The 22,912-nt window shown below is 47.4% G+C and overlaps 1 protein-coding gene across 4 annotated transcripts in view; it reads right to left on the reverse strand.

Moving 5' to 3' along the window:
• Nucleotides 1–22,912, reverse strand: part of TEAD1 (TEA domain transcription factor 1) — a 219,926-nt gene that overhangs the window by 10,683 nt on the left and 186,331 nt on the right. For all 4 annotated transcript variants that reach the window (XM_045290952.1, XM_045290951.1, XM_045290950.1 and 1 more), the window contains one exon: nucleotides 7,244–7,384. In XM_045290952.1, coding sequence (XP_045146887.1) covers nucleotides 7,244–7,384 — 141 coding nt within the window. The remainder of the gene's footprint in view (nucleotides 1–7,243; nucleotides 7,385–22,912) is intronic.

Consider the following 22,912-nt stretch of genomic DNA (forward strand, 5'->3'; position numbering starts at 1 on the left):
GGACCTTTTATGTTTTACTGCTGCTATGACCATACAAAAGAAACCCATGACCTTCAGGGAAGGGAAACAAACAAACAAAACCCCACAATAGTCCAAAGCGAATTTGGTAGGGGGAATAACAGAAAGAATAAACATATAAGGCAGTGGTTCTCAACCTTCCGAATTCTGCAACCCTTTAATACAGTTCCTCATGTTGTGGTGACCCCCAACTATAAAATTATTTTCATTACTACTTCATAACTGCAATTTTCCTACTGTTATGAATCGGGCAACCCCTGTGAAAGGGTCGCTTGACCCCCAAAGGGGTTGCGACCCACAGGTTGAGAACCGCTGATGTGAAGCGACTTTAAAAAGTTGGTGGAAAAATTCAATTATTTTCTAATTCCATTTTCCCACAATAAGTCCCATTGTTCATATACAAAAACCAATAGTGTTTCTCTATTCCAGCAATTAGAATCTAGACAAAGAATTATGTTATATAATATTAGGAATATATTTAATAAGACAGGGATAGATCTATATGATATAGACTATCATTTTAATATATATATATATATGAGTGTACCCCCCAAGAAACAGAATTTCCCCCCTCCAAAGCTATGTATTTAATTTTTTTTACACAACCTTTTTTTTTTTTTTTAATTTTCAAGAAAGATGTACTATTGGAAGTTTACCTCGTATTATATGTAAAGATGGATTAACACTGGATTAATGATACATCTGGAAAACAATGAGGGATAAAAGCAAGTATGGGAGCCTTTATTATTCATCTTCCAAAATCTAAAACCAAACTCACTGCCATCACATTGATTTTGGTTCATGAGTGTGTGTTCAGCGCCATTGAGTGGATCTGATCCATAGAACCCCTGTGCGCAACAGAAGGAAACACTGCCCGGTCCTGCAGCATCCTCACAAATATTCGACGCTTGGGCCCCTTGTTGCAGCCACTGTGTCATTCCATCTCCTTGAACACCTCCTCTTTTTCACTGCCCTTTCACTTTACGAAGCATGACATCCTTCTCCGGGGACTGGTGTCTCCTGACAATATGTGTGTAAGACAAAAGCACGTTAAAGTCTTGCTGTCTTTGCCCATAAGGAGCACTCTGGCCAAACTTCCTCCAAGACAGATTGCTTTGTCCTTTTAGCAGTCTGTGGTACTTTTAAAATTCTGCTCCAGCACCAAAATTAAAAGGCGTTGATTCTTCATTGGTTCTCATTTGGTCAGTGTCCAAATTTCACATGCATATGATTCCATGGAAAATCCCATTGCTTAGATCAGACACATCTTAGTCCTCAAGTAATACCCTTGCTTTCCAATACTCTAAATAGGTCTTGTGTAGCAACACATCTTTTGATCTCTTGACTCCTGTTCCCCTGAGCATTGTTTGTGCATCCAAACAGGATGAAATCCTTGACAACTTCAGTCTTTTTCCATTTCTCATGATGTTTCCTATTAGGCCAGTTGTAAGAATTTGAGTCTTTTTGCCATTGAGCCATCATCCATCCTGAAGGTCACAACAACCTTATTACCTTCAAAGTACTCCCCATTATACTTAATACATTTGTCAAATCTGTGATTCCATTCTTGAAAACATTTTCAAATTCATCTGTTTGAATGGCTGACAACACCTCCCTCATTTTTTCTGCACCTCTTCTACATCCGTCATCAAACCGCTGTCCTTTCATATCCTCATTTGAGGACACAAAAAGAAGTTGCATGGAGTGAGGTCAGGTGAATAAGGTGCATGGGGCAAGAGAGGCATGCTGCTTTTTTGCCAAAACTGGTGCACTGAGATGGATGCATGAGCAGGTGCATTGTTGTGGCGGCAAAACCAGTCCCCCATCTGCCACAAAGCAGGCCTTTTTTGTCTCACGCTGCAATGTAATCTTTTTAGAATCTCAAACTAAAACACATGACTAACAGCCTGACTGGTAGAACAAACTCCAAGTGCACCATCCCCCTCCCATCAAATAAACAAATGAGCATCGTCTTGATCTTTGATTTCACTTGACGAGCTTTTTGGGGGCAAGATGATGATGGAGTCTTCCACTGGCTTGATTGATGTTTGCTCTCAGGGTTGTAAGAATAGCACTGCGTCTCCTCACCAGTAATGACCTTGGATAAAAGGCTGGGTCAATTCGGAGCTGTTCTTTCAAAGCACAGCATGTTTCCATTTGATGCTCTTTTCCCTGGCCAGTCAGAACTCAAGACACAAATTTTGCAGCGACCCTTATCATTCCCAAATCTCTACTAAAATTTGCTGAATCAAGCTCCAAGATAGTCCAGAAAACTTCCCCATCTCTTCAATGGTCCGTCGCCTGTCTTCAAGCACAAGTGTAAGAATTTTGTGGACATTTTTGTCTGGGAAGTTGACAGATATCCAGAATGAGGTTTGTCATCAATCGACATATTACCTTTTTTGAAACATGAAAACCACTTGTACACTTGAGTTTTTCCCATAGCACTGTCCTTTTAAACTGTTCAACATCACAACAGTTTCTGTGGCATTTTTCCTGAGCAGGAAAGAAAATTTCATAGCCACACACTGTTCTTTCTTGAAACAGCCATCACAAAAAACGAGGTTTGAGCAAAAGTGCTTTTATGAAAAAATTCACTGTGACCAAAGAGAACCTTCCTAGGCAACACCACTGGGTGCACTAGCTCAGAGAGAATTGCTTGATGCTTGCCTACCGGGAAAAATGTGTACTATGAGAGCTCCACCCAGCAGAGATTTGGGGGGTTACCCCCTGGTGTGTGGGGTGCGTGTGTGTAAGAAACAAGATAGAAATGCAAAGGTTCTTGGTTGGGAAGATTTAACAACAAAAATGAATCCATTTTCTACAAATTAATAGCTTAATTTAATGCAATTTCAATTAGATGGCCCAAACATGCTCCACCCCATTTTACATTTTTGAATGATTTCATTATTTGTAATACTAATTGCTGGTCACTTGCTTAGAACAAATATGAAAAATTGGAATGAGACTGACTTGCTTTGGCACGTAAGGGAATATACTATAAAGCCAATGTCACTGAATCAACATTGTAGCAGGAGAGTGACTGGAACAGTATACAGAGAATCCAGGAACTCCCAGTATATATTTGGTCATTTTAAGGGGCAGATCAGTTTAGATGGGAAAGGATGAATCATTTAATAAGTGACTTTGACACAAATGCTCTCGATTTGAAAGAAAATAAAAGCAGGCTCCCATTTCATACCAAATACAAAAGAATCAAGAGATACGGAATTTTGCCTGCCAAAATATTAGTCCCTCCATGAAAACTCCTTGGATTTAACCCATCAAAATCAACCTTTCTCTGCTCCCTGAACTTGCACAGAGCTTTGGATGCACAGTTGGCTACTGACTTCCAAGTTCATGGGTGGGTTTACTTGCTCTTTAATATATAATGTAAATTTGCCCTCACTGTGTAATGATTAGGAGCTGTTGTGGCTATGTGTTGGGCTGCTAACTGCAAGGTCAGCCGTTCAAAACAACCAACTGCTCGGTCTGTGGGAGAAGGATCAGGCTCTCTATTCCTGTAAAGATTTAGTTTCGGAAGCCTGCAGGGGACGCTTCTACCCTGCTATGAGTAGACAATAACGTGATGCCGTGAGTATGGGTTTATTTATTTTTTGTTTGTTTGCTTTAGAAAAGATTGGAGTCAGCCCTTCCTAATTGAAACTAATTCTCCACCATAATTACCTTCACTTGCTGCCCTTGCAACTTGTGAATCACTGACAAGCCTCTGACCCCTTTCTTGCACTCCAAAGAAAATCAAGCTTGCCGCCACCCCCTCCATTCCAATTCCAAGACCCGATAGGACGGAGCAGATCTGCCCTGTGGGTTTCTGAAACGGCTACCCTTACAGAAAGAGAAAGCTCCCAAACCCAACCTAACTGCCATCAAGCAACTCACAGTGACCCTACACAGGGTTCCCAGGTTGTCAATCTTTACAGGATTAGATAGCCTCATCTTTCTCTGAGGGAGCGGCTGGGGTGTTCGAACTTTTCAGGTAGCAGTCCAATGCTTACCCAACAGAGCCAGCAGGCTAAGGTAAAACCATAGGCACTTGTTCCAACTTTACCCTACAAAACCTTAAAGACACAGTGAGGAACTAATTGTGTGTGTGTGTGTGTGTGTGTGTGTAGGGGTTGTTTTAGTATCTAAGGCAGTGGTTCTCAATCTGTGGGTCGAGACCCCTTTGGGGGTTGAATGACCCTTTCACAGGAGTCACCCGATTCATAACAGTAGCAAAATGACAGTTATGAAGTAGCAACAAAAATAATTTTATGGTTGGGGGGGGCGGTCACCACAACATGAACTATATTAAAGGGTCGCAGCATTAGGAAGGTTGAGAACCAGTATCTAAGGACCCACTGGGGAAACTCAGACACTTAAATTCCCTGCTCTCCACTGACAAGCCAGTTGGGGTGTGTGAGGAGACACACACACACACACACACACACACACACGCACACGCACACACACTTGTTTTTTATTCATGTACAGAAAAGTATCCTTCATGACTCAGTTGTATGGTAGCATTACATAGCCTTCACCTACCATGTTCCCAACCACGGACAAGTAATGGCTTCTTCCTTCACAGCAGAAAGCCCCCTGGTTCCAGGTCTCTCACCTCTGCCTCTTTGTACAGATATACTCTCTCCCCTCCCCTCTTCACCTCGCCCCTCCAGCGCTCCTGCACTGTCAGCTCCGTCTGCACGCACTCCTCTACTCCCCGGCAGTGACTGCCATCCTCAAATGAACCTGGATTAGCCCAGCACTCGTCTTCCCCTTCTGTCTGCCACTCACACCTGACGCCCACAGCTGTAACACTCTTCACTGGAATGTCCTGCCTCCCCCAAATTCCAGATCCACAGGCTACCTCCTCTGGGACGCTCTCCTTCTCTCTGCTGGGGGCAGTCCTGTTCTGCCAAGTGTACAACCTTGGCCTCTTCTCCTTTATCTTTAATACCCTAGTACTTTCAAGGTTCTGCTCAGAATGATGGCTACACTCGCTTTCGTAAAGTGGTTTTATGACACATGGAGCCCTGACTGACAACCTAGTCCACACGCCCAGCCCCTCTTCTGTCAGCACACCCCGAAAACCAAACTCACTGCCACCACGTTGGTGCCTCCGACTCCTAGCAACCCTATAGGAAAAGGTAGAATGAGCTGCCCCTGTGAGTTCCTGAGACGAACTCTTTAGAGGAGTCTTTCTCCCTCGGAGTGGCTACTGGTTTCAAACAGCTGACCTTGCAGTTAGCAGCCCATCGAGTAACCGCTAGGCAACCAGGGCTCCTTCTATGGATGTTCCACCCATAACACAATCTTCACAAGGCCCCTCTGGTACCCAGGAACCTCTGAGCATTTGCAGCATCCCCAAACCCTCACTGAACCACCCAAGATCTTTTTTTTTAAAAAAAAACATCCAAACCCCCAAACCAAAAAACCCTTGGCCTCACCCCACTGCCTCCAACGCCCCTTCTCACTCCTCCACATCATGGTTTTGTCACCGCCAGGCTCGTGACACGGGACTATGTCAACTACAAACTGCCCTCGGAACACCCATCCACACTGCAAAGTCCAACTCTAAATGCAATGTCAATTTAACAGGACTCACCCAGAGCGACCACTCTCACGAAAGCAGGCGTTCTTGGGGGAGGGGGAGGGGCTAGAGGAGCTGATACCAAGGGCTCAAGCAGAAAGAAAGTGTTTTGGAAATGATGGCAACATATGTACAAGTGTGCTTAATACAACTGAATGATGGATAGTCATAAGATTTGTAAGAGCCTCCCCCCCTATAAAATGATTTTTTTAAATGCATTCTTCTAAAAGAAGAGGCATAAAATCTAAGAGCCATAAATAGGTGACTGACCCCTGTCTGACAGTCACTGGAAGTGAACTGACCTGATGGCAGTGCGCTCCCTAACGAGGTATGTTCAGAACAACAAAGCCATTCAAACAAGGGGTGTCTGAATGGCAAAAGCAGCACTCTCAGACTCCAGGTGCTGGGGTTCCTGGGGCAGGAGCCGGTGCTCAAGGCCATCCTGCATGCCTATCAACAATGCCCAGGTGTCCCCTGGGACCTGGGGGAGGGGTGGGAAGGATGTCCCTGGGACCCTCCTGTTTGGGGGAGGTGACAGTTCTGTGTGTAACTCAGGCGTCCATCCAGGGCACCCCACAAGGTCTCATGCAGAGGTGGACACTATGGGCAGGGCAACACAGACTAGAGTCGGCAGGTCCCGCGTGTCCTGCTTGCCTTCTCCCTCACGAGGGCGGCCACTGCACCAAACCACACTCCTACGGACCCTACTGGATGGGGCAGGACTGCCCCCGTGGGCTTCCGAGACCGTGAACTCTTTACAGGAGGCGAAAGCCTCATCTTTTTCCCGACCTTCCTTCCACCTGGGACCTTCAGATGGTTGTGTCTTTTTATTATTATTATTATTTTATTGAGGGCTCGTACAATTCTTATCACAAGCCCATACATACATCCATTGAGTCAAGCACATATGTACACCTGTTGCCCTCATCAATCTCAAAATGTTTGCCCTCTACTTTAGCCCTCAATATCATTTGCTCATTTCCCCCTTCCCTCCCCCCTCCCTCCTGAACCCTTCAAAATTCATAAATTATTATAGTTTTGTCCTAAGTTACACTGTCCAACGTCTCCCGCCGCCCTCTTCTCTGCTGTCCATTCCCCAGGGAGGAGGCTATACTTAGATTCTTGTAATTGGTTCCCCCCTTCTACCCCACATTCCCTTCACGTTCCAGACCTCGCCCCTCTCACCACTGGTCCTGAAGGAGGCATCTATCCTGGATTCCCTGTGTTTCCAGTTGCTATTTGTACCAATGTTCATCCTCTGGTCTAGCCAGATTTGCAAGGCAGAATTGGGATCATGCTATTGGGGGGAGGAAGCGTTAAAGAACTAGAGAAAAGTTATATGTTTCATCCTTGCTACTCTGCACCCTGATTAGCTCGTCTCCTCCCCAAAACCCCTCAGCAGGGCGGTGTTCAGTTGCCAACCGATGGACTCTGAGTCTCCACTCTGCACTCACCCACCTTTACAACGACACGATCTCTTGTTCCTTGATGCCTCGTTGTGTCTTTTTTTAAAGTCACCGGGAATCGGTGGGAGGGAGGAGACATCACAAAAGGAAAACTCGGTCTCACTGCTGGCTTCAAGAGAGCAAGGCATGCCTCTGCACCAAGGTTTCAGAAGACCGGCCAACTTACCTCTACTTTTTCTACCACTTGCTTCCCAAAGGAGCAAACTTTGGTGGAACAGGTGACCGTCATATTTTCAGAACTCTCGTACTGGCTGGTCACGCCATAAAAAGCCCCGGCATCATCTTGGATATTGCAGTTTAAATCCGCCTGTTGAAAAGCAAATGCAGGTGGAGATTAGTCTCAGCCCAGGAGTGGTCAGGGTATGGCCTCCAGCCGCTAGGAGTGGAGTGGACGGCAGGTGTGATTCCGGGAGGTGATACCTAGCTCGCAAAAAAAAAAAAAAAAAAAAAAATCCTTCATTGGTCAAATGTTGTGGATCTGGGCAGCCTTCCCTTGGGACGGACAGATGGACGGCACACTATTCCATTTTGCTTCCATGTAGGCATGTCACAAAGCTGTCCCCTTGCAGTCAGAGACCCATGAGGTCTTCCGAGCGGGATTTTTAAAGGAAGAGGAGGCTCTGCCGCTGGGCATGTGTTTCCCCTCAGAAACAGAAGCTTAAAACCACAGCCTGCGGGGTGGCAGCGGTGCCAGTTAAAACTGGCTCGCAGAGTACCCGAGGAAAAATGCACGCTGTCCTCAGTTCACACACCTCCCGTACAGGCCCTAGCTGCCCACTCACAGGTAAGATATGCTATGGGAGTAACTCTGCTGGAGCTCAGCTAGCGAAGTTGGGCGTGTGAAAGGCGGGCTCCAAGTTCAGACAAGGGGAGGCAGCATGCAAGAGGCGGCAGAGGGATGGGGGCATGGACTGTGGAGACGGGGACATGCAGAGAAGGGTAAGGGGACACGGAGGATGGGCGCCTGAAGAGCTTTGTTCTAGGACGAAGGAAAGCCAGCTGCTGTCCAGTGGCCTCCAACTCCAGGTGACCCATGCAGCCAGAGAAGAACCTCAAGCTCCTCAGGGTATCAATGGCCGGTTTCTCAAGGTGGACTGCCAGGCCTTTCTTCTCAATGCCTCTGGGTGGACCAAAGCCTGCAGCCTTTCCTTGGCAGCCAAGCAGAGTAAGCACGTGTGCCACCAGGGACGTCACGGACGGACGGGGAGGGATGCATTCAAAACCACGAGTGCTAAAACCAGGGTGTGGACTGCAACGGTGGGAAACGGGGCCTTTGAACATTTTGGGTAAAGAAGGGATGTGATCCCTGTGCCTCAGGGGGAAATCTCTCAGGAAGGTGCCACAGATACTGCAACCATGCTGCAGGTCCAAGGCTGCTGACAGCTCCTTTCCTGCAAGCATCAACCAGCCCCTATTGCCCACCAGGCACTGTGTATGCCGCTGGGGAGGCAACTATGAGCCAAAGCTGAGCCTGTCTCTGCTCCCTGGTGAGAGGGAGAAACAGTCCTGAGACAGGTACTGGGGACAGGAGGGGAGGGTCCTGAGCCTCCCAAGATGCAGCTCAATTCAAAGGAAGGAGACTGCTTAGCAGAGAGGCACCCCCTTCACAGGGCGAGCAGGGGCTTGAATAGCAACAACAAAAAGGGAGCCAGAGCAGAGCATGACGGGAATAGCTATGGGGTGGGAGGCTTTGAGTCTTCCATTCTAACAGCTCTGACTCGCAGGAGAGGGGGTGTGGCCCGTGAGAGGATACAATCAGATCTGCCCCCCAAAAGCCCTTCTGACCACTACATGCCGAGTAAATGAGCAAGAACGTTGAGAGCAAGAACGAAGGTGCAGAGAGACATTCAAACTCCAAACTCATGTCCACTATGCCACCAGGGCTCCCTGAAAGACATTCAGAGGCTATCTGGTGGCCTGGTGGGCTAAGCATTGGGCTGCTAACAGCAAAGTCACCAGTTTGAAACCACCAGCCGCTCCAAAGACAACACATGAGGCTTTCCACTGCCCTGCAGGTTTCTGGTCTTAGAAACCCCTAGCAGCAGTTCTGCTCTGTCCCACAGCGTTGCTGTCTGTCAGCATTGACTGGATGGTGGGTGACTGAATGGTGGGTGACTTGATGCTCACTGAGACTTCAGATTCTGTGGGGTTGGAACATTCTCACTAGCTGGTTTAATGCAGCGGCAAGCATTAACCACCTCGAGAACTTGGCACAGATTCTAACGTTAGCTGAGCATCACACTGACACATATGGCTGGAATGGCTATGGGACATTATATATCTATACACCTGAGCTTGAATTTCCTTCTTGAACTTAGCACCAGGAAAATGTCTATCTGCTTAGGCAAAACTGTATTCATATGAGAACCTTATACTCTATATTCCCCTTTTCACCTTAATGTGCCAAGAAATTCCAAGTTAGTCAGTACTCAACTGCAGCCCTAAACGTATGCCAGGGGTTTCTAATCGCTACTAACAGCCAGTGCACGGCTCCTTTCACTTGTTTCCAATCTGCTTTCCTTTGTACTTGTCCATAAACGTTGTAAGCTTCCACACAATTTGCTTTTTTCGTATTGTATATGGAACACAAATCCTAAAAAAACACAAAAACAAAAGAGCCAGGCAGGCATTTTCTCAGATGCACAGGTCTAATGTTTGGCTCTGTAAAAGTGCAGCTTAGGTAGTGAAGGTTACAGTTCTCCCCCCATTAAGATCTACATCTGAGCTACTCAAGCCTAAGAGCAGCCAGGTCCACTGGTGCTGCAGCTTCCAGGGCCAAAAGGCTACCCAGTCCTGCCAGTCAGGCACAGGTACACCAGGTATACTGACCCCCCCATCCCACCCCCACCAAGCTCTCAGCAGGGGAGTCATTATGCAGCTTCGCCTGGCACCCCACAGCCATTCCTGCCATGCTCTGCTCCTCACAGGAGTAAAATGCCCCATCTTTCACCCAAGGAGCAGCTGGTGGCTTCTAACTGATGACCTTGTGGTTTCCAGCATGTATAATTTTTTTCATAATAAATCCCATGAACATTTTGAAGTTCGACTGTTTTTTAATCCCACTTTTAATGAACATTTTGAAGCCTCCTCATACATGTCTATGTATGAATGAAATGACAACCCAATACTAATTGCAGCAATTGCTTAGAACTTGACCAACGAAGGATTCCCCAGCCCCCAGCGAACTACGGGGGCACTGTGATATTGAGAACAGGTTTTAGATAGTTTTGTCATAGTTTCTAAAATTTCCAAAGACACAAACCCCCTCACCGCCTGAGCCAAGGTCAGATAAGCCTGCTTGAGACCACCTTGCCTTTGATCGTCCGGACCCCTGAGTATTCCCTGAATGATTTAGCTTAGCTGTCATACAAACTGTCATATGAGCCATCAAAAATGAAATCATTAGAGCACACATTATAAAAAACCTGCCTCCAGGAACTATGCCCACAATGGTGAGTCCAAAGTTGTCGAGGCCGACTTTTTCACGTAAAGTATAACATGTATTCAGAAAAGTGCACAAATCATGTTCACAACTCAATCCACTTCCATAAGGTGAACATGCTGGTGCACCCAGAAGAAACAGAAGAGACCCTCATCTTGCTCCTTCCTATCACAATCATCCTGTCACCTCCCCAAAGTAACCACTGTCCAGCCTCCAATTGCAGGCATTAGCTCTGGTCTGCCTTTTTGAACTTTGGATACACGGCTCTACACAGTATTTACTCCATTGTGTTTAGCTCCATTCACTCAGCACTGTATGTCTGAATTTCATCAATATTGATATGCGCAATTCATTCATTCTCATGACTACAGAGTATTCACTGAATGGATAAGGCCACCATTTATCCTATCCACCTCTGGTGGACAGTGGGTTGTTTCCAAATGGGACCTATTATGAGGCGCGAGGATGAACACTCTCGTGGATGCCTTTGAAGAACACATGGGTACAGCTTTTCTGCGGGGTGGTTGTCAGAGATGGAACTGCTGGGCTGTAGGCGTCTTTAGCTTTCATACAAATAAGAGGCACGGGCAGTTTTTTAATGATCTTGCTTTATTTTTCTACAGCTCCTGAAAGAGTTTACACTTAATTACTGGTGTACATTTAATGGGTTAGATTTTAAAAGGTTTCCAATTGAATGGTAAATAACCAATTAGCTAGAACAACTGTTTTGCAGTTACCCTTGAACATGGAAAATAATCATGTACCCATCCAACCATCTCACAGCTGCTCTTCAGGAATTTTCTGGGAGGAGGTATTGATGTGAAAGATGATCTGTCAGCTGATGACACTGACGATTCCAGAAAGAAATATGGGCAGGAAACTCCATCAAACAAAGGTAATATCCCAGAAAGAATGCCAGCATTAACCACAGCGAAAAAGGCAATCTCTACTGAGCCTGGGACCAGAGCTGAACTCAGTACCCACCCTACTGACTCACTGCCCCTACAGCCCCCAAATCAGGGGGTCAAGCAAATCTACTTTCTGAAAGCAAGGAAAAGGGGAGGGAGGGAGGTGGTATCAGAAAAAGAAACCATTTCTATCTACCGGTATTCAGATTTCAAATGACCAAAGGCTTTTAAAAAAGCAAACAAATACCAAAAAGGAGAGAAACAGCTAAAAACTAGTGAACTTCTGAACACAAATCCCACATTCAAACACATCATCTCCTCTGGGATGATCCAGTTTAAAATGTTGGCCATCAGTCAGGTTCTGCAGTATTAAGAAGGGACACTTCTGAACGTGACCGAGGAGGGCAAGGCCAGGGGCTAAGCCCTCCGTTGAAATCTTTACCCGTTTTACCGCAAGAGAAAGGGTCCCTAAGTACGAACGAGGCACAGAGTCCGCTCCTTCTCCCAGCTCCAGATGCACAGCTCTCTACAGCACCCGGAGTGGAGCTACCTTCTGGCTAAATATCTTCTATCACAAGAGTAGCACGACCTCAATATAATATTTACTGCATTGCTGGGCAATCCCAACTATTCATTTTCTCTTGGCGGAGGTATTGGTTTCCTATGGTCGCTGTGACAAAGTACCACACGTTTACTGTCTTAAGACAGCACCAAGGTCTTTTCTCACAGTCCTGCCGGTTAGAAGTCTGACACGTCTCCTGAGGTTAAGGTCAAGGTATTGGCAATGCTGGGCTCCTCTGGAGGCTCCAGGGGAGAATCCACTCCCTTGCCTTTTCCATCTTTGAGATGCTGCCTGTGTTCCTTGCCCTGTGGCCTCCTTCTACGGTCAAAGCCAGCGACATCAGGCTGAGTCCTCATGCTGCCCTGTCTCTGGCTCTATGTACCCCTCTGTCTCCCCCAAGCAGAACCACACTCCATGGGCTTTTCAAGGGTCCCTGCGCCCCACGCCCCCACCCCCATGGAAGTTCCCTGCCAGGCCTCTGGGTAGGCTCAAACCTCCACTGCCTTGGTTAACATCAGCACATGTTCGTTAACTATGTGTGTGCACCACTAGGGGCTCCATCTGCCCACAGCTGTTGATGCTATTATCTGCCTTCAATTCATGGCCACCCCGACTCCATTCCATCCCAGGGCTCTGACCCTAGGTGGGCAGAGTAGAACTGCTCTGTATGGTTTTAAGGCTGTGACCTCCCAGAAGCAGATCATCAACCCTGTCTTCTAAGATGCAAGATGCCACTGGGTGATTTTCAACCGTCAAACTTTCAGCTAGTCGTCAAGACCCATCTGTGCCCCTGGACTCCCTCTGGGCACCAGCGACCTTGATTCCCCTTGGCTATGGCATGTAGCTGATTCACAGATACGTGGGAGGTGGGGGGTGTCTTTTGGAAGCCAGTGTTCCACCTAGATGCCTGTTAGATTCCAGCTGCTTCTCTGGACAGCCACAGAGCTTCGGCCTCCATAGCTGCCTTCATCTAAGGACATCCCACAACTCCACACACTCCCTTCTCACCTCCTGTTTCCCAGGGTTCAGGTGCTACCTTCATTGCTTCATCTCGGTTTTTGACCTCTGCTCCGCCTGTGAATAAACACCTCTGTGATCCCCAGCTCTCCCCCTGTCATTTTGTCATTGCAGACCCACACTCTCCATGTATCTGACTCAGAATGGATAGCGAAGGCATGGAACTCATTGTCACTTGTGTCTTGGTTCCTTAGTCTTTAATACACAGAAGGCTTGCTTCCAATGGTCACTGAGATGTCGTCAACTAAAAAGGCCTTTCTATCCACAATTCCTTATGTGATGTACTGTAAATTCTCGCCTCTTTGTTGGGGGTTATAATCCCACTCGGGAGGGAGTTCTGTTACAGGATTAAGATGGGTGGTATTCTGAGTCTCCACCTTCCTGGAAGGTGTAACTCAAGTCACCACCCTTGTTTCTTTGGGGGTGTGGTCTGCTGCAAGGCAAAAACCTCATCTCCGTGTAACGAGCCATCCTCTGAAGCAGGAACACACAGAAACCCCAGGGCCATCGAGGAGGAAGGGCCACCAGGGAAACAAGCACATCTGAGCTGTCTGCCTGCTATGGCAGAGGCTGAGACCAGAGGCACCAGAGCAAAGGACAGGGTCATGACCATGGGGCGGTGAGGCAGAGCAGCAAGGGGGCTTCCTGCCCAGCTAGGCAGAAGCCAGGGGATGACTCATCTGAGAGGCTGAGAACGAGAGAGACACATGGCTGCTGGCTTCAGAGAGGCGTTGCTGTGGAACGACGATGGCTGTATCCTTACGGTTTACTGACCCCCGACATGTGGGTCACCTAACTTTTGGTTAAATCACCTAACAAACCCCGTCAATTGTGAGTATCATCTGTGGGTTCTGTGTGGGGCTACTGGCACACATTCTCAAACTCAGGATATGAGTCGGGGTCATGGGACGAACAGTTGGTGTCAAGAAAGAAGGAGGAGGGAGGGTAGGGAGTGAGTCTGACCTCTGCCAGCTGGCAAGATGGGAGCCATCCTGAGGAGGTCACAGATGGCCCCTGTGCTGTTTGCCCGGCCTCGGCAATGATGTGAAGGAATCAAGCATTTCAACAAAAGGAAAAACATTCCCACCCCCAACCACTGTCATTGCATCTGATCTGTTTCATAGAGCCCGATTCCCGGATTGTCAGTCTTGATGGGAGAGCAGGTAGCCTCATTTCTCTCCTGATGAGTGGCAGGCGGGTTTGAAGCACTGACACCGCTGTCAGCAGCTCCATGCGTATTCCACAGCACCTCCAGGGCCCTTTAATGGGATCAAAGCTATCTGTAAACCCTTAACTAACAGGTCACATGGGTGATAGCCACTGATTGGCTCCAACAGTCACGCAGTAACCCGTTGACTTAAATACTGAGTAGGACAGAGATTACTACAGTTTTCAAGTCACAACTCCAGAGACCCTCTCCGAATGTAGACGGTGGTTCATAACCAGTAAAGGCCATGCAGCCGGCCACCTCATTGTCAGGTGCAGCACCAAACCACAGAGGTCATGAGGTACAAGGACAGCAAATGGCCTTTCCAAACAGAAGACTTTGATTTTTTGAGTGTAGTCCATGGTGGCATTGTGAGGGAAGCATTGTACTGCTAACCACAAGGTTGACAGTTCAAACCCATCAGACCCTCTGCGAGAGAATCCTGAGGCTCTGCTCTCATGAAGATGTACAAGCTCGGTCACTAGGAGAGGGGAAAGACTTGATGGAAGTGGGTTTATTGTGTTTTCTCAGGTATTCAACTACCCTCTTTCCCACGAAGATATGATTAGAGATGTCATAAAGCCATTTATGAAAATTAAGCAGGGAACCACTAATGTTTACTGAATGAATCAAGAACTTTAAAAAAGTCTAGTTCCAGGCACATCCTGGGAAACCATCTAAGCACACAGCAGAAGCGGGTCACAGGGGCAGGTGGGCAAGGCTGCCAGCATCACAAAGCAGACAACCTTAAATCTTGTAACAAGTTCTTCCCGAGAGCACCCTCTCTTCTACTTAGTACTGTATCCCTACAACTTAAACATTAAGGTGGCGCTGGAAAAGATTTGGGGCTGCTAACTCGTGGCACTGTGGATTAGGTGTTGGGCTGCTAACTCCAAGGTAGGTGGTTCAAATCCACCAGCCACTCCATGAGAGAAAGATGAGGCGGTCTGCTCCTGAGATGTAGTCAATTAACCTCGCCCTTCTAGCCATAATCCTTTATGTGAGCTTGTGTAAGTCCGAACTCTATGACTGTAGGTATAGTCCCATTTTGGAGGGAGTTCTCTGCTACACTAATGGACAGGATTAAGGTGGGGCTAAGACCTGACTTTAGTGGAGTGTGTGAATCAAGTCAAACCCTTTGTTTCCTCAGGGGCATGGTCTCCGAGAGGACAAAACTCACTCTGTCAAAGCCTTATCTTTAAGAGCCATCTCACACACAGAGAGAACCCCAGGACTATTGTCCAGGATCTCTGGAGACCAGAGGCACCGCAGACTGGGACAAAATTGATGGTCTGAGCAAAGGAACCAGGCTGACACCAGAGGCTACGTATGGCAAGGAGACCATGAGATCGGCGTAACAGGCAGGCTTCCTGGTCCAGAGGCAGAGGCCAACCACATGGCCAAGAGGCTGTAGACCAGAGAGAGACTTGGCTGCTGGCTGAGGAACAGTGCTGCTGTGGGTCAGTAATTGTATCTGTAATGTTTACTGATCCTGACTAGTAGTAACCTACGAACTTCCCTCACTGACTCCCACAATTGTGAGTATTGTGTGGCTATGACAATGAACTGTGAAACTTAGTATAGGCACAGAGTGGGAGGAATGGTTGGTGTCAAAATCGGTAACTAAGAATGGGCAGTGAAGGCATGTCTGACTCTTGCCTTGGTGGTCAGATATGCCCCGCCCCCCCCCACCCATGCCTTTGACTGCAGCTCCCGTGGGGTTTTACAGTCTCGGGAACCCCATACAGGATAGCTTTGAGTGAGACTGGATTTTTTTTGGTGACGTGGTGGTGGTCCTCTATGACCCATCATTCAGAAAATCCATTTATTCATGGATATGTTCGGCCGTTCAATTTTATCTTCCTCCCAATAGAAAAAAATATATTGAATAGTAAACCACCACCAAACCCCTGGGGGGTGGGATAGGGTATTCTGGAAAAAGCGATGCTTCTCATTCACGGGCGAGGAGCGGTGAGGCCGGGCAGTTCTACTCTGACTGTGGGGTTGCTGTGACTAGAAACTGGCCAAGTAGCACCTAACCATCCCCAAAGCCCAGTTCAGTGTGACCCACGCTCCTCTAAGGGGCTGGCTGGGGTGTGGGTGAGCAATGGCCCCTCAAAGGGACAGGGGTACAAAGCTGGCTCGAGGCAGCAGAGGGGCCGGGCGGTGAGAAAGTGCAGCGGCTCGGCTGCCAACTGCAGGGAGAGCGAGTGCAGCATTTGTCCAAGGACAACCACTGGGTCGGGGACTTAAGAGCCTGCTTACACCACAGGCGATGGATGCATAACCCGAGGGCAGGGTTACTGGGTCGGCCCAGGAACAGGGGCAGACACTCATCCCTCCTCTCTCCCCCGCCAAGGGCTTTGGCAAGGCTGGACGGGAATTAACTTGGTTGCAAAAAAGAAAGCATTAAGAGCATTGTCCCTGATGAGAGACACTATAATAGGGGCTGATGGAGGAAAGACAACGCTGGTGTTTTCAAACCGCCACTTTGAACCTCTCCTCTCCAGCCTCTCGGAGCAGTGATCAAAGGACCAAGATTTCCAAATTGTGAAGCAATTTTTTCCAATGGCAGCATCTGGCTCCTTGGCAGGAGGCACTGGGAGCTGGGCCCTGCAGTGGGCCACCGTCCAGGCCTGCCACATGGTGAGGCTCGGCCAGGCAGGGCACGCCACTCGGGCCTCGCAGCTGCTCCCACAGGCGCCAAAGGACAATTGCTCTGCACCGGGAGCTGTCGGGCAGAATGCCCCAGAGGCAGCGCTGGGCAGGGGGTTCTGAGAAAGCTGGCTGCTCCCAAACCCATCCGGTCCGGCTCATTTGCATATATTTGCATCCTGGCCAAGACCCACTGGCATCCCGAAGTGGGAGGCTGGGCAGACCAGTGCGACACATCTCTGGCCAGGCAAACTGTATTTGTAGAGAGTGATGGGGCTGCCCATGGGAGGTGGCTCATTGAGCACGTTCACTTCAGGCCATTGGGCCCCTGCCCAGCACAACAGGCCCGCAGCTGTGGCTCTCCTGTCACAGCTGTTTCAAATAAGAATAATAGGAATAAACTTAGCCAGACTCTTCCAGTTCCTTCCCACTAGTTACGGCATATATTTACATCTACAAAATAGAGGGTTTTTTGGAAACATCACCCAGGGCCCTTTATTGTGCAGATTGGGACCCCTATTTGAATTTCATAAACATTTAGTTCTTCAAAGAATCTTAAAAGCATGCTCTAATTACAATATGCACTGCTTGAAAGGCAGACTGTTTGCATTGCAAATTCCTACAAATACCAGCATTCATTAAAAAGGAAAAAAAATCAATTACTATCACCCGCACTGCTTCAGGTGACTGCCCTGGGCAGCTTCGGGCCGCGGCTCTGATGAAAATGCCCGGGGCCCAGTCTCTTCTTCCCTGGGGAGGCAGTTAATGAGGACCCGGGGTGCCCATCCAGGCAGGTCATTCACACAGACAGTGGGGTGGGGGTGTTGGGGGGGGGCGTGAGCACCAGCACTAGCCCCTGCTCCCACCCCCCTCGCCAAACCTGGAGAACATGCTGGGCTCTGTCCCCGTGACGTTTTTTGTGCATGAAAATTCTGACAAAGACCAAGAAAAAATAAACACGGTCATTTGCCATTAGGGTGTGTGGGGGTAGAACAAGTAAAATAGAGAATGCCCGGTTTCATTTACACTTCATTGTGTCCTGTGTGGACATCCAAATATTGCTTTTGTGTGCTGGATAGACAAGCATTCATTGTTTTTCTGAAATTCGAGTTTAACTGGGAGGCCGCCTGTTGTGTTTGCTCCATCTGCCACCCCCACATTAACAAGTCACTTCTACCAAAAATAACAAAGATTGGGACAATCTCTCAAACTCTCACTGCTGTTCAAAGGCATCTGACACTCAAGATATACTGGGCGGTTAAAAAAACATGAGGTGGCCATCAAGTTGGTTCCGACTCCAGTGACTAAGAAGGCGGAGAAGAACTGCTCCTTGGGGTTTCGGAGGCTGTGAATCTCCACAGGAAACAGCTTGTGGGTTTGAACTGGCGATCTTGGGGGGTAAGCTGTCCAGTGCTTAGCATGAGCCACTAAGTGCAGGGTCAGCAGATGAGACTGTCTACTCTCCCAGAAAGATGTACAGCCTCAGAAACCGTATCTAAGGCCGACTGAAGGGCTGTGCTGAGTGGTTCGGTTGTAGAATTTGTTGTGATGCCGGCCACCACGTTCAAGATGGATTTCTGAGCCATGAACCTCATGTGCAGCCGCCACCAGCCATCCGTGGGAGCTTCTGTGTTGCTTTGACGCCCAACAGGCTTCAGGGACGTTTCCAGATTAAGAAAAGCCTAGGAAGAAGGGAGGTGGGGGGCCTGGGGGCACTGCAGGTCATGCATTGGGCAGCTAACCACACCAGTTTGAAACCCTGAACGCTCCAAGGGAGAAAGAGGATGTTTCCTACTCCGTCAAGAGTTACATTCTCATAAACCCTGGCCTACAGTCGCTAAACAGTGGGACAGACTCAATGGCAGTGAGTCTGATTTTTGTTTAGAGGAAGAAAATCCTGGTGAGCTATGGAAAATCAGTCAATGAGAACTCTATGGGTCACAACGGTCTGACAACACCCCCGCACTCCAGGGTGGCTAATTGAAGACAAGTGACAAATTCCCCAGGGTTTGAGGCAATATCCAAGTAACAGCCCTCCTAACACTGGGCATGGAAATAAGTAGCCCTTAGGATGATGCTCCTTTAATTCTTTCCTTCCCAGGCTTCAGCTGAAATGGAAGCAGTCAGAGAGGAAAGCCGGTGGGTGCCTCCTCAACAGGGCCAGAGTTGTAGATACAGGCATGCAGGGTGCCTGCTTCCTGTGGGACCTCTGGTTAGCTGCAGCAGCTCTGCACAGGGCAGCTGGTTTAGGAACGCCATCTGTAACCATGGCAGTTAGATAACCCCAAGCAGGACAGGACATAAATAACCCTGACCTTGGCTTTGTGAACAACTTTGCCAAATGGCTCAGGGCTTAAAGCACCAGGGTAACAACTGTCAGATGGATTCCCCCAGGAGGAAGGGGAACTTCCAATTTAAAGAGCTTCTGCCTGGATGGATGCCCTGCAGGCTTAGAGTTCAAGGTTATAAGAGGGAAAAAAAAAGTTGTAATTGGTGTGATAGAGATTACAGGACTGAGGGGCAAGCAGAGTGCACAAGCTGTCCTGTTCTTGTTTGCAAGGGAGTCAAGGAAGGTCTTTTAAGAAAATACCTTTGATAGATGCTTCCATCCTTGGCTCTCCTCAAAGATGGAGAGATGAGGAGAACCCTTCCCTGAAAAATCCTCTCCACTCCCCTCCACCCATCACATTCTTTCAAGACTTAGTTCAAATGTCACGCCCTTGTGAAGTTTTTGAGAGCCTTCTGGGATACAGCGGGGTTGCGACTCTGCTTCCACAGCCGCTTCTGCCCATACTTCCTCTTCTCACATGGGCAGTCACTTACCTGCCTGGGTGTCAACCGGTCCTCACCAGACTGAGGTCCGGCAGTTGGAACCATCTAACTCATCTTGGTTTCCTCAGTTCTACAGGAACAAAGCTAAGCCAAGTTCAGTAGATGTCTGTTGAGAGACTCTGGTTGTTGTCTAGTCAGTTCTGACCTCAAGTGAGTCAGAGTGGAATTGCACTCCTGAGAGCTCTCCATGGCTGGGACCTTACATAAGCTAACTGCCAGGCCTTTCTGCGGTGGTGCTGTTGGGTAGATGTGGACAGCCCACCTTTCAGCTAGCTGCTGAATACAAATGATCTGCCCACCCAAGGGCCTTTCAGCAATGAGTGTATTTCTTACTGATTCAAGTAAGTAAAACATCGTTACAAGAACCTGATGGCAGAGGGGAAGATACTTAAGAGACCTGATTTCTCCACTCTTATGACTTCCTTGAAGCTGATGATAACTCAACAAACACTCAACAAATTATAGGGTGTTGACCATGAGCTGGCTCAGTTATCATACCCAGTGTATAACAATCCTTCTATGATTTCTACAAAATACCGTGACCGCATAAGATAACGGATTAAACTACATTTAAAATTTTTAAAAAACTAGTCTATCTCTTGGAGCCTGGTGGCATGGTGGTTTCATGTTGGGCTGTGATCCGAAAGATTGGCAGTTCAAAACCACCAGCAGCTCTGTGGGAGAAAGACAGGGCTTTCTACTCCTGTAAACAGTTACAATCTCAGAAACTTATAGGGGCAGTTCTAGCCTATCGTAGAGGGTCCCTAAGAGTCATTATAAATGGAGTTGGGTCTATTTTTAGAAAATTGGAATGCTATTATGTACTTTGCAGTGCCAACCAAAGACTAGTGGTAGAAGCCCCAGGAAGTTTCCTTATACAATCAAACCAAGAGGAGTAGGCATGCAAATTCATCAGCTCCCCTAGTCCTCTACTTGAAATATCAGGGCCAGCCTACTGTAAGTTCTACCCTTTGTTACAGTAACAGTACATTCACAATCCACTGGAAGAGACCTTGACTGTCTGAGCCCCACAAGCACCTCTAAATATGGTGGCATGTCTTGCTACTGTTTCTACCACTTAAATCACCTCATCACTAAATAGTGTCCAGGTAAATTTCAGAACTGAATACATTTTGAGATGAAATAGGAAGAGACAAGAAAACTTTTTAAGTTGAAAGCCCCCCTTTTTATTTGTAGCTGTTCAAAAACATGTGGGGAGCAAACGGTCCCATTCTGCTTACTTCCTTTTCCAAGAATAGCAGCAGGGACATTCGTTCCAAATGATAGATAGACTCTGGTCTGTAATTGCAACCTGAATCATACAGAATCCAATTAGAAACAGGCTGAACCCCCAAAAGGGGGTCCAATCTGAGAGTCAAACTGTGTAACCGGTTCTTTCACCTTAAATAAAGCCCAGCTGTTTTATGTTGAGTAGACGACAATTTTGTTGGACAAACGTGATTTCACTCCTACCAAGATAAAAGCATTTTCTAGAGGCTTCCACCCTCTTTCCAGGTAGCTTACTACTCCCTTCTCTATTTCATAAAGTCTTAAAAGATGCTACAGTTGGTCAAACGAACCTTTTTATTTCATAAAAAACAAAGGTTAAGTTCCATTTATAATGCCATCTAAGAAAATAAAATACATAGGAATCTAACCAAGGACACATGAAGGACTTATACAATGAAAATCATACAACACTGCTGAAAAGTCAGTGGAGATGTGAATAAACGGAAGACGTTCCACATTCGTGGAATAGAAAGACAATGTTGTTAAAAGATCAATGACACCCAAAGTGATCTACCGAGTCAATGTAATCCCAATAGAAAGTCCAACAGCCTTCTTTAGAGAAATAGAAAAAAAAATACAATCTTCAACTTTAAATGGAATGACAAGAGGCTCTACATATGCAGGTTAAGTGAAAAAAGTATTGCTATAAACTCATAAAAAAACCCTGTATTACGGAAAAACCCAGAAATGTGACGCTGTCGTTTGTTGACATATCCTGCATCTAGGTGCACACCCTTCTGAAGGTGGTGTCCTTCTCTCTCACCCCTCACCCTGAGGATTCTCCACTCTGGCAAATCGCACTCCTTTACAATGTGCTTTGGGTTTGGGGAGTGAAAAACCCCCTGAAGATCAGGGTGGATGGGGTAAGGTTTCCCAATGAAACTCTCCTAGGACAGCCCTTGCTACCCCTGAAAAAGGAAAAGGGATCTGATTGTGATGGGGAAATGTGCTTGGTACAACTTTACTGGCCTTTTCTCATCCGGGCAGCTTTTACTTTTCTTAAAACTTCTTCCTAACAAGCTCCCACGACCGTCTCCTGTCTTTAGGGAAAATCTATCCAAATCTGTGTTTAGTAAGGTGCTGTGGAGTCGGTTCTGACCCCTCGTGTGCCTAATGCACGGGAGGGAGACGCCACCTGGTCCTGCACCACCCTCACAAGTGGTGTTGTTACATTTGAGCCCATTGTTGCAGCCACCGTGTCAGTCTGCCTAGTCAAGGGCTTCCTCTCCTTTTTGCTGCCCCTCTGCTTTACCAAGCGTGATGTGCTTTTCCAGGGACTGGTAGAGTCTCCTGATAACATGTCCAAAATATGTGAGATGAAGTCTTGCCATTCTTGCCAGTAAGGAGCATGCTGGCTGTACTTCTTCCAAGACAGACCTGTTTGTTCTTTTGCCAGTCCATGGGACTCGTCAATATTCATTGGCAGCACTGCAGTCCAAATGCACCAATTCCTCTTCAGGCTTCCTATTCCATGTCCAACTCTCTCATGCATACGAGGCAATGGCAAATGGCTTGGGCCAGGTATATTTAATTAAAAAAGTAACACCCTTGCTTCTCAACACGTTAAAGAGGTCTAGTGCAACCGGTTTACCAAATGCCATGTGTCCTTTGACCTCCTGACAGGTGCTACCATGAACACTGATTGTGGATCCAAAACGGAATCCCTGAAAACTTCTCTCTTTAATCCTTTATTGTAATGTTACTGATTGGTCCACTTGCAAGGTCATGGTGGTGTAATGAATGTACATTTGGTTACAGTTGCAGTTTGAACCTCCCGCTTCTCAGAAGAGGAAGATGAGTTTTCTACTCCTGCAGAGTTCCAGTCTGTCTTCAGGGTTACTATGAGTTGGAATCAATTCAATGCAGTAAGTTCTATCCAGATTACCTTTTAGGGGGTAGGGGGCCGGGGGAGGGGGGAAGGG

This window comes from Echinops telfairi, unplaced genomic scaffold (genome assembly GCF_000313985.2).
Source record: "Echinops telfairi isolate 266 unplaced genomic scaffold, ASM31398v2 ScPeMD7_60;HRSCAF=208, whole genome shotgun sequence".
Lineage (NCBI taxonomy): Eukaryota > Metazoa > Chordata > Mammalia > Afrosoricida > Tenrecidae > Echinops > Echinops telfairi.